This window comes from Parus major, chromosome 11, assembly GCF_001522545.3.
Source record: "Parus major isolate Abel chromosome 11, Parus_major1.1, whole genome shotgun sequence".
Taxonomy (NCBI): Eukaryota; Metazoa; Chordata; class Aves; order Passeriformes; family Paridae; genus Parus; species Parus major.
Window position 1 is genome coordinate 13363326 of NC_031780.1, and position 12940 is coordinate 13376265.

A 12940-nucleotide genomic window follows, 5' to 3' on the forward strand; every position below is an offset into this window, starting at 1 on the left:
GTGAGTGAAATGCTAATACACGGTGGTTTTGTGTTGCAGCATTATCAGATACCTTCTGTATTAAGTGTCTGGTATATGTCTCAGTTGATTTTCAGTGTTGCAGATCTAAAATGCTGGGTAACTTCTGTGTTTCCTTATCATATTCCCAGGCTGTTAAATTTTGTTGATGAATATTCTAATTACTTATGTTGTATTTATGTTAATCACTGGCTGTTAAATCCAAAATAGGAAAGTGTATTTAAATGTGAACACACTTAACTTTGCATTTGTTTAGGAGAAAAGTTTCCTCTCAGGCAGTATTGGTTTTTTACTTCTATCTATTCACTTAGGCCATAGATCTCATGCATCTCAGGAAATCTGCCTGAATATGACATCAAGATCTTTCCCCATCCCAACTATTGAGTATTTTCCTTATCTTTGCTGCATCATGTCAGAAATTAAGAATGCAAGAAATGCCCTGCAGGCTTAGTCTAGTGGTCCCTCCAGCTAGCTCAATATTCTTTCCCTGGCAGTAGCAGCAGAAAAGTGGACTTTTTTCCTCTTCCTCTTTCATATTTGAATTTGTATATCTAAAGAATCTACAACTACCCTAGGGCTTTTACAGGTACCCCCTTCCTGTTGTTTTTAGCATCCCTTCACACACCTGTTGTCTGGTGAAACCATCGCCTTTTTATTCTATAAATAATTGCTTGTTGAGCTCCAGATTAGTTGATTTAATAATCTCAAGTTGGAAATATCTCTCACTATGCTGCTGTTAGAGTCACAAGAATTTGAACAGCCCTCAATATTTTGTCTGTGCGTTTTAAACTTAGAGATCTTTATGGAATAGGTTCTCTTTCTTAGAGCTGAAATTACCACCTGAACTGCCTTCCAAAGGAATGTGCAGCATATCTGCAGACAAGTGACTTTTTCTGAGCATATGTAATATGATAGGCATTCCTTGTACGAAAAAGGGGCTGAGTTTTCTTGATATAGCCAGAAGCAAAACAGAAATGTTGCAGTTTTCAACATGATTAGTGTATTGTAATACAAAAAGTGTAGAAAAGAACTGTATATGCCTTCATTGTTGTGTAACCCCAGTACTGATCATACATATATTAATTCATTTGTTGGCTCCATCTGCTCTCCTGCAGCTCTTACATATTTAAAAATTTGGTAATAATAGACATGGAAAGCAGTAACAGTGAGGTGGGAGACATGTTGTGGACACCATTCCTTTGCAAAGGAAATGCTTGCAAGGATTCTTTGCTATGGCTGTTACGTATTCATAAAGTCCACAGATTCTTACTTGTTTCCTCTCTGAGAAGCTCTTGGAGTCAAAAACTTGCATAACCAAACCAGAAAGAGTCAGAAAGTAAAGGAGGTTGCAAGTAACATCTGGGAATTAAGATTTGGTCTAGAACACTGTTCCAGACAGGACCTGTCTTTTCTTACACATTTCTTTCACAAATTTGGGAGAAAATACTTGTAATTCTGAACTATACAAATTTATGAATAGTCATTTCTAGTGTCTAAATTGCATCACCTTTTTATACTGCTGTTGCAAAGAAGTGCTTGTTTTGCTTGGTTTGAAATGTATGACATTCTTGATCAAAATGGAAAATTATTTGTAAATATTAACGATTTGATTTGGTTTCAGTGCAAGAGAGTTTAATCCCAGAATCATGCATGAACATTTCAAACATGTAGCTTCTAAGAAGGCTTAAGGATAAAAAGGAGGACAACTGGCAATAAGGTACCAGTGGAATTGGTTCAGAGGGCTCTAGAACTAGAGGTGGTGTTGCTGTACCTGTATTAAGTTGTCCTGTGGGAAATCACAGCTTGTTTCTTTAATACAGGAGCAGTGTGGCACCAGCTCCTCTACACTATTTTTAGAAGATTATCTGCTCTCTTAGCCTGCCTTTGCATTTTGCCAGTGCAGTGTGACATTAGAGCAGCCTTGGAACTGCTCTGTTGTGTTGGTTCCATTTGGTCTATATAATGTAATGTGCCTAGAGTTAGGAAAAAGGAGATGGAGGAGTACACAGAGAGGAACAGAGAGCAAAGTAATTTACTGACTTTAAAGGGAAGCTGGTTTGGGGGAGGGAGTTCAGTGCAAAACAGGAATGTTGCTGAATGTAATTGTCTTTAAGCTGCTGGAGAGAACGGCAGTGCAAGGTCCTGTGCCCTGGCAGGAACACCACCAGCACAGGTTGGGGCAGCTCTGAAAGGGGCCTGGGCATCCTGGTGGACAGCTGGCTGTGTCCTTGTGACCTATGGGATCCTGGAGGGCTTTAGGAAGAGCACTGGAGCAGATCAGGGAGGTGACCCTGCCACTCTACTCAGCCCTGGTGAGGATCACCTGGAGTGCTGTGCCCAGCTCTGGACTCCTCAATACCAGAAAGACCTGGAGCTCCTGGAGCAGGGCCAGCCAAGGGTGACAGAGACTGTGAAGGGAATGGAGCTGAGCTGATCTCTCTGCTGAGGGAGCTGGGGCAAGTTCTAGCATGGTGACATTGGGTGAGTTATGTCTGGTGTTGGCAGCTGTGCCACTTTGTCTCAGTTTGAGACAGAGTCCCAAGATATGTACAAACAGCATTACCAGGGGGATGATGACTTACTGCTCCCCAGGATCTCACCTTGCAACGAGGACTCAGCAGAGGGAGGATTGACTCAGCAGTGAAGGTGGGAGGTCAGCTCTGCAGTGTGAGATGGAGCCAGGGAGCTGCTGGGGAGAGGTTACAGTGCAGACAGAATGGCTGTGAGGGTCACCCAGCCTGCCCCAGCTGGGGAGCAAATGCACATCCCCTGCTATTTCAGTTGCACTCTTCAGAGAGCCTCTTGTAGCATAACCTGTGTGCAGCAGAGCCCAGAGCTCAGTGCAAATTTCAGTACCAAGTACAGCAGGGACCCTACTTGAAATAATTATTTAAACCTCCAAAATATTTTTTTAAGATAATGTGGCATTTTGGCCTGTAGGAAAATTAGTTAAGGTTTCTGTTATTTCATGTTTCTCTTTCTTTTCCTGTGAATGTATTGGATATCTAAATATTTTTATGGTTTATATGTGATAGTAATCAGCAGTATTGCACGAGCTTCCTTCTAGATGCAAAGTTAATATTTGAAAGTATATATAAGTTTTCTAACTTACATTTATGCTGTCTTTAGATTATTTTCATTTATTTTGTCTCACCTTCAAGAAGTCTTTAAGTATCGCTGTCACTCATTCCAGTGAAGCACTAGCATGCTTTTCATGTGTGTCCTGTAAAGGAAATGACTGTTTCAGATGTTCAGAGGAATAAAATTAAATGGTAGAGCTTTTAAGCTGTAGAGGAAGAGAAATCTTTGTTATTTATTGTGTGTATGTGGGGTTTTTTTGGGTTTTGCTTGTTAGGTGTGGGGAGGTTTCTAGTTTTGTGGTTGCTGTTTGTTGCTGAGGTTTTTTCCCTGGGAGACAATATCCCTTATTGTGCCATTTGAAATTCCCTGGACAGTCATCTACCTGCTTATTCAGTAAAACACCTCAGGGTAAAGCATTAATATTCTCTTTTTTTTTTTCTTGCAAAGTAACCATTGTATTCAAGCTTAAAGAATGGCAGTTGAAATTGCAGGGATGGAGGAGACAAAGAAAAAGAAAACAAGTGCTTAAATCTAAAAGAGTAGTTTACTTAAATATTTTTTAAGATTTCTTAACACTGAACTTAATTTTTAATTTTTTTTTATTGCTCAACCTCCACTTTTTTTTTTTTTAATAGAATTTTTTTTCCCATTTTCCTAATTTGCAGACTTTTGGAAAAGGCAGTAAATAAGCTCCTCTTTAGGCCTTGCCAGATAAATCCTTTGAAGCTCTATTCTGCACTGTTTTGATGTTTGAGAGAATTTTAGTGTATAGGAAGCCAGAAATATTTCCCCATCTACTTTTCTTCTATCAACAGTGTATCTGTTGCTCAATTCAACATATCCCAAATAAACGACTAGTTGCTATTTATTGATATTTATTTATATAGAAGACTGCAAGACATGAAAATAGTTTGGAGGGCTGTGTTTTTAGTCTTTCTTATTTAATATATCACTGAAATATAATGTATTTATAACTTCTATAATATAGGTAATATAGTAAAAATTATATCTTTTTACTAAGTGACCAAATATTTGTGTGTGTAGCCTACTGTTAAATTTCTCATTTGTCTTATATTTTCACAGATTTGTTCCTTACCACATCACCAAATTCCAAAAGCATTCAGTTTGAGACATGGATAAATAAGGTAAGAGAGAAAACACAAATAACCATTCTGTTGAAACACAGACAAGTTACAAACCCCAAAGAGTCATCTTCTGACATTTATGTTGATTTATAGACAAAGACTGATCAGTTTGGTTTTATTCTTGCTGGCTGAAAGATTTTTTTTTTTTTTTAAGTAAGCTTTGTTAGATACATGATTCCAGGTCTTGGGTAAGATTTTCTGGCACAGAGGTTTGAAATGTCACTTCTGACTTATATGTGTAAGTTACATTTGAGGAAATCCAAGTCCTGTGTTAACTAAATATCATAACTGAAATTCAGGGTTGAGGAGTAATAGATCAATGGATTAATATTTATTTATTTATTGAGATTCTGCTTTTGTATTGTCTAACCTAGCCAGGAGCATGTTTTGTACTTTCTTATCCAAAAGGACTACAGCTGTAAGTTCACTTTTTAATGATAATAGAAAGTGCTTAATGTGTTTCTTATTAGTTAAGGGATGAGTTTTTGAAAATCAGTTCATCACATCACAGTGAGTCACTGTAGAACAGAGTTTTGTCTGAGATAACCTGGCCATCTTCTCGCAGGCAAGAGTAATGAAAGCAGTGAGTCATGAGCCCTGTATTTCCAGCTTTAGGTAGACTTCAAAAATCATGGGCTATTGAGTGTTTGTAAGTACTCAAAGTGTTTTTCCTGTCTCCTGTTAGTGGGGTTCTTTTTAATTTTCTTACAAATTTTGGACTTGCATTCTAAATATAATCCTGCATTATACATTTTGTATTGATTTGCTTATCTTTAGAAAGAAGTAATTCTGTTCTTTGGAATCAGTTAACCCAGAAAAATAGGTCATACATGTAAAATGCTTGGACATGTGTATGAAACTGCAAATACCTTAACTGATCCATTAAAAGCTGTTAAAATGCTCTTAGTAGAAAAATGTAATTCCCTTCATTGATGCACTATATAAAATGCTTTTTATATATTTGCCTATACAAGATACGCTCTTAGGGCCAGCTAAGGGCCTCTTCTATTTCACTGCATGGAAATGCATTGATTTTAATTTTTCTCATCAGAATCATTATAAATTATATGTCAAGGTAAAGATATATAGTCAGACATGCAGTACAAACAGTACTAACTGTGTCCAGAGTTGTGTTAAAGTCTACAAACTAAACATGACATGAGTCATGTTGGATATGGATAACTCTGCTCCATCCCAAGCCTTTGGCTCCATGCCTTGCTGGGCATTTGTGTGCAGACACTCTGCCTGATCTGATGGCATTGACTGGGGAAGGGGACCTTGGCTCATCTGCCATGGCTGCAAAAACTCAACATTTTAAAATGGCTTTATGCCAGCTGTGATCCAGTTCTGTGATAAACAACAATCCGGCACTTTTTATCTCTCTGATGATATAATGGACTGTTTTCTGTAGGCCTAGATTTTAATAAAGGATAAGTAAAACAAGTTCTAAGCCAGACTTAATAGAAAATCTAATTATTTCCTAATTAGAAGGCAAATCAGCACCCTATTTTTAATTTTTATGCAGGTGTGTTGTTATATATTACATATGTCTATAAAATCACACGTTAACATGCAAAAATGCACAGTAGTATTCATAATCACTTAATTATCTTAGATAATGTTGCTGAAATATTCCAATCTCTTCCTCATAGTGCAGCAAAATATATGGAAATTGTATCTGAATATTATTATTGATGGATTTCCACAAGAATCCAGGAACAATTAGAAGTGCAAAAATTCAGTCCCAATATTTGAAGAGTGCAGTTTTTTCTGTAGCGGAGGTGTCTCTCTCTTACCTGCTAAAGCCCTTCATTAGTGATCTGTATTTTCTTTGGTTCAAAAGTCAGTTTTTATCACTTACTCTGCAATTCAGTCTTTCCATCATCTTTGTCCTGTTTGCTAGGATGGGAACTTCTCTAAGGTTGGAAAAAGTAAGGAAGCGCCCAGTGGTGCCAAAGTTGTTGGACAGTCCGTGTTTGCAGATTTTGGTGAGTTTTCTTCTTTTACACTGGCCTAAGTGTTGCTTTCTCATGTTCTGGTTAGCTACTTTACACAGAACAACAAATAAAGGTGTTTAGCTCTAAATGGGGTTTTTATGCTTCTCTGCTTTTTCTCTTTAATATTTTGTGTTTACTTGTAAATCTCAAAATGTCTGGGAATAATTATTAACAAATTCAGCTTTGGTTATCCAAATACATTCTGCCTCATATGTATCTAATTTTTGTTGTGTTGAGGTGTGGTACAACACCAAACTTAATTTTATCAGACATTTACTTTATTTGTCATGATTTTAATATTTTTTCTCTAATCTTGTTCAGAAAACATTATCTGATTAAATGTTTCTAAATTCTTCACTTGTATGAACTAATAAAGACTAAATGAAATAAATTACATGAATAAAAATTGCTGGAACATGGTAAAATCTTAATGGTTGTAATTGAAAATTCTGGAAGGCTTTTGGACAGGAGAAAAATTTAATTTATATGTAAATCTATTTTTGCAAGGGTTAGTGAAAGCCTGTATTTTTCTATTAGAATGAATGTTTCCAGTCAATTGTGGCTTATCAATGTTTTTGTCATGTTACAGAGAATAGGGCATGTTGGTTTTGTAGTGCAAAAAATACTATCTTTCTATGCACTAAAATTTTCCAGCCAGAGGAAAAGTGTTGCAGGCCTGACTCTACTGACATAATTGACTGTAAATAACTTAAAAAAATAATCTATAGTATTTATACAACACACTTGTTACAGTGAGACTGAGCCTGTCTTTGAATGTCTCAACATTTTCTTCAAAAGCTTATTTTAAAGGAAATTACAATTTTTAAACTTCTTAGACCCAGAGTGTGACTCACTTGCTCTGTGCTGCCACTTACAAGCTTTTTGAGGCTGATGTGTGTGAATGCAAGCCACCTCTGCTGGATGGGCAACAGTCCTTAGATCAGATCCACATGCAGTGAAGTCAGCTAGAGCCTGAACCATGCCCCAGGCTCTGCTGTGAAATGTTTACCCCATTTTCTAAAATCATTGACAAAGTTTTAATAAAATATTTTACTATTTATCTTCAAGTTGGAATACTTATCTATATAATACATGAAGGAATGAATAGAATAATATGGTTTTTGCAGTTAAAAAAAAATTAAGTGTGCTGGGTCTTTTGTAATCATTTTCCAAGCTGATGTTCTGAATAATGTGTCTTAATATGTACTAAATAGAAATTTTTTATACGTTTTTAACAATAGCAACATGAAAAGCTATCTTAATGTAGGATAATTTTATCTCTATGTTAGGTGGCTAATGAGCCCAAATGATAAATCATAATCTTAGAAATTTATAGAATTAATGGAACTGTAATAAACCCTAGGATATCTTTGCAAAGAGAAGTGGAACTGTTCCAAAGTTAAAGCTGAAATTTTGAACATGTGGCTAAATGGAGTGTGCGGTGCTATGGCAGAGCAGAGGTTTGGTACAGCTGAGCTTGGGAGGAAGGGCAGTGGCCCAGGGGCTGCTGGGCTGGAGTTGCAGCAGCTTTGTTTAATGCCCTGCACTGCTGATTATCATCCAATTCATTTGTTCTGCACCAGTCCAAGAAGACAGGGGCAGAATGTCCCATCAGGAGTATGCTGCTCTATCACAGCAGCTGCCTTTACCCACTGTGCTACTTCTGTTTACGTTTAGGTGCTTCAAAGTGCTGGCTTTGAGCATCCAACTGAGCTGGAGTTACAGACCTACTAGTTACATTACCAGAAATGGATTGTCAGACTTGAGCCTCTCCTGTTTTCAGTTTTCCATTTCAAAAATGACAGAATAATGATTGTTGTAAGTCAAAGGAAGTTAAGCTATGATGGCTTGCAGTTTGGAATAATTTGGCTATCTGTAATGGGGCCTGATTGATTGCACAAAATCAAAATATCACAATGAAATGGAAAATGAGATGTGTTAAAAGGCTGTGCTGCCTTCTACCTCAGCAGGTTTTGCCAAGCTGTGCGTGATGCAGAATATGCTGTGCACTCACACTCTGCCACAGCATCCTCCTCTTGGCACTGGCACTAGAAATGTTCAAAATACAGGCACAAGGCTCTGACATTCTTACTTCTGGGTTGCCTGCCTCTGTTTTTCTTCCCTTTCCTTGACATTTTCTTACCTCACAGCTAATGTGCCAGCTTTGCCATTTGCTAAAGGTCTCAGAGGGTTCTGTATCTCTGTGCTTTCTCTCTGCCACTTCTCATGAATTAACCTTGTGCCTGTTGGACTCTGCAGCGGTGTCAGCTCCAGACGTGAGCTTGGGGCTGTGCCACTTGGGCTGCTGCCTTCCCTCTCACACCCACCTCTCTGCTTGTGCCCTCTTGCACTCCTGCAGTGCAGGATTCTGATTTACTGATCACACCTGCCTCTTAGCTAAAGAAGCATTGTTTGAAAAGGTCACTTTCTATAATATTCTTTCCTGCTTCTGAAAATTACACTTGAAGTACCCTTTCCAGCCATGAGTATTTACCAGTTATTTGAAAAAAGGGGGGAGCTTTGTATAAGAGTCTGACTGAGAACTTCCAAAAGCAACTAATTTGGGGTAAGATTTCCTTACTTAAAGCTAAGCAGGTTGAACAACAGCTATCAAGTATCAATTATTTGGATAAGTGGAGTTGGAAAAACCAGCAATTAGGTGACTCATGAGAAACTGTCACAGATATTGGTATAATCTTAGTACCAAGTGTTCCTGAAGTACTGAAAAAGTAAAGATTTTTTTTTTTTCATTAAAAAGATAATGCAAATGTGTTGTTTGTATGTATGGAAGTCCAGTATGTTTATCTTTATATATGTGTGTGTGTATTTTAATGGAAATTTGCATAGAAGGATGTGTGTATATATCAATAAATTTATGGTAATGGAGTAGACCTTACACTTTATGGCTAAGTTGGAACCTCTGTAACGAGTAGCACTCCCCTCTGGTACATGATAGCAGCAATTTGTACATCAATCTGACCAAAGGACAGGGAACAATTGACAAATTTGTATTGCCCTTTTAAAAATAAATCAGAAATGCTTTTTGACACCTATTACAAATGCCATTTCAATTGATTAAGGTGAGCAGAGTTGTGCACTAGAGAATTCTGCACTTACTTAGCTGCCACATTGCTCCAAACAAGTAAGAGCTCTTCATTATTACTTTTTCTATTCTTCTCATGTCACTATGGTAATTGCAGTGCAGTGGTTGCTATAGCAAAAATGATTAATCCTGCGCTGTTGTTATCTGTGAGCCGGCAGAGGAGTTTTATAAGATCTGCTTGAACTGTCTTTAGAGGAAATCATAGATGTTGTCTAGAATCCTGATAAATACTTGCTAGTATACAGAGAGTTTTATTAATTGTCATTTAAATTACTAGGAAAATGTTGTATTTTTAAAGAAATTGAGGAATTTCAATGGAACATTCTGAAAATTACCAAGTTTTTTAGCGTTATATGAATGTGAACCATATTTTGGACACAAAAACCTGCTATTTTCTCGTTAATTTAAAGATTAATAACATATTTTGGAAGTAGTGAGTCAGAACTGATTAACACAGGATATTGTGCTGATTATTCAATCCATTAATTCATTTCTATAGGAAACTGGTGTCATAATTGCTATTTACTGTGATTAGTTCAGTTGGATAGCAGAGATTGATAGATCATCCTTTGGTAACTGAGACTGTGAAAGTTTGATTAATCAGTCATTGATTTTGCTTAGTTAAGGCAAGAAACTTTGTTTTGGCCTGTATTTAAAGGAGAGTAAAAATAGCTTTTTGAAATCAAACTTGATCATGGTGTCCTCCTAAGTAAATGCAGCACAACTCTTCATTTCTCTAGGTAGCATTTAGCCAACTTGGTCCTTTATTTTTTAGTCACCATTTGATTTCTTAGCTGCTGCCCTTTCTTTTGTCTAACTTAAGAAGTTTGCATTCACCCCTGCTATGCACACTTGGTTTTTGAACAAATATGGGTTGGGTTTGTTAAAGTTCCATCAAAATCTTTTAGAGACCTTAACTCAATTTTTTCTTGTATTTAAAATTCAGTTGTCCAACTAATAATCCTAAGAGAATCTTCTCTGTACTCCCCCCTACCAAGTAATTGAACTATTTCATGTGTGTTAACTACTTGTATGACATGTGGTAGTAATTATCACTTTCCTTGTAGGAAATGATAGCTCATTATTGCCAGTTAATTATGTTTAAACAGGATAACATAGTGTCTAACCTTTGGGGGGTTTTCAACCTTTCATTCCACTGTGCCAAATGCATTTTGTATAAAGATTCTTATTTTTTTTTTATTTTTATGTATATCTTAATTATCCTGTAGCTGAATATGCTTTAAATGCACTGCTCTTCTGCCTCTAGTTGCATTTTGATTTTGTACCTTTTCATTTTGTCTGTCAACTTCATTCTAACATCTGAATTTCTTTTTTCCCTCAGAATGTTGCATCCGCAATGGCAATATATCAAAGGGAAATTTTAATGGTACATTTTGGTAAATAACCCCTTAAGAAATCCATTCTCCTTTGAGCACTATGTTGTGAAAATATTTAGTGCTCCTGTAGTCATTGAAAGGATTCTCTAAGAACCTTAAGGTGTAGGGTGACAGTACTTCTATGCATGAAATGCCCTGCATATGAGGAAAGCTGGGTTCACTGTGATCAGTTTGGGTGGAAAAGGTGTGGAAGTTAATGGAAATGAAGCCTTCCAAGATAATTTAGATCTGGAAGATTATTTTAGTACAGATGCACTTCTGAAACAGCATCGCACAGAGATATACCCACTTCATTGATGCATGTGTTTTGAGTCTGTGTAAGTGTATTTAGGAGCTGAGTCTTTGTTAATTTGTAACCAGCAATGCTCTTCAGTGATACCTCAGTGTTTTAAATGTGGTTCCAGTGTCAATTTCTGAGGAGGGAAAATCAAGTTCCCATATTTTGCCAAGGTCTTTCAGATGTGCTGACAAATTCTAGTATCTCCTGGGAAAAAGCAGTGCTGTTGCTTCATATTAATTTTTGTCAAAGGGGCTTGTAAATTAATAAGAACATTGCTTTCTTTCCAGCAATAAAATTGGTGGAGTGCTGGATGTGTCACTTGTTTATCTGTTCCTTGTTGAACAACTTCATCGCAGGATTGAATTTATCTTTGGCACTGCTCATGGTTGATACAAGAGGAGCTCTGGACCCAGGCTGAGCTGACCCAAGGCAGTTACACCAAAGGCTTGCCTCGGTTTCTGTTATCCCTTCCTTTGGCAGCACCCAGAGGTTTGTTGCCATGGGAGCTTTGAACATGTGGAATATCACAGAGCATCAAATGTACAGCCAGGCTCGGGAGTTTGTTTTAATATGAAACAGGTGAAACAAGCAGCTTTCAGCAGAAACTGCAACAGGAGTTGTAATGATTTTGTTTGGTGTGGGGGTGGTTCACATTGTATTTGATGCAGCTTCTTTTCCCTGCTTGGATGGCAGTCTTGGAATTTCCATTGGAGGCAGAAGGCCGCACTGTTGGCTCCGCTGCAGCCTGGAAGTCTCACTGTGCAGTTTGCTGGCACACTGTGTTAAAGTGCTTCTATGCAGTGGAGCTGTGAATATGGATTCCTTGGCAGGACTTAAAATCAGAATTGATTTAGTGTGAAGGAGTGGGTTATGAGGATTTCTTTAATGTCCACAGAATTTTGAATCATCTGTAAAAGCTCTTTGCATTGGTTTTTTGAAGTTATGATTCACATTTGCTAAAGGCAGATGACATTGATTGTTTTAATAATGTGTAATTATCTTAGTAATTTATTATAACTGTCTGTCATGACCATCTCACTGAGCACCTAAAGGCAGAGAGTGACAAAAGAATTCTAATGAATTAATTACTTGAGAAGATAAATTTAAGATAATCAGCTTTCAAACAAACCTTTATTTTATTTGAATATCAAACTCAGTTGTACTTATTGAAGGCTTCTTGCCCCAGAAGGATATTGCTATAGTACAACCCTAAAAAGGCTTTTTTCTTCTTTATCCTCTTATTGTTCTTTAGAACTGTAAATTGAGGACTCATGAGAGAGGATACTGAGAACTGGGCAAAGACGAGAGGAAGAGATGTATGAATGAGAACTTTGTGGTATATGAAGGTTCTTATGTTCAGAATTATGAAAATTGACTTTCTTAGCTTATAGTTAACATATTTCTGTTTCACCTGATGGTAGGATTAGAAAGGATCTCTACAAATCATCAAGTCTGACCTCCAACTTGCTAGAAAACAATTTCTTTTCTATTTAACAGAACTGTAATAAGTTACAGTGATCAGTCTGTGATCTCAGAATAACCCCAAAAAGTTGATTCAATTTTTGTTTTTAAAGGAGCAGAAGTAAAATTGCACTGCAGCAGAAGTACAGAGCATTTAAATTAAAAAGGTTTAGATCATACACCCACCAAAAGCTGTCTTGCTCTTCATAGCTATAACTTTATCATGCTGTATTATAAAACAGTTTTGGAGTGAGTGATCACAGAACTTGTCATTTCTTCAGGTGCCATTTTCTTTTCAAAGCCCATGTTGGAAAGTACGCTGCACAAGCATGAATCCAATCATCCTTGATCCTGGTTGCAAAAGAGCACTTTTGTGACACCTTTTTTCTATGTTTGTAAAGGAATTTGAACCTTGGGATTATCTTTTACCTAGGTTTACTCATGCTAAGTAAATTACA

The 12940-nt window shown here is 37.0% G+C and overlaps 1 protein-coding gene across 1 annotated transcript in view; it reads left to right on the forward strand.

The window, feature by feature from the left end:
- ITFG1 (integrin alpha FG-GAP repeat containing 1) overlaps positions 1–12940 on the forward strand; it is a 72914-nt gene that overhangs the window by 18222 nt on the left and 41752 nt on the right. The window contains exons 7-8 of the mRNA XM_015639713.3: positions 4183–4244; positions 6148–6232. Of these exons, the coding sequence (XP_015495199.1) occupies positions 4183–4244; positions 6148–6232 (147 nt within the window). The remainder of the gene's footprint in view (positions 1–4182; positions 4245–6147; positions 6233–12940) is intronic.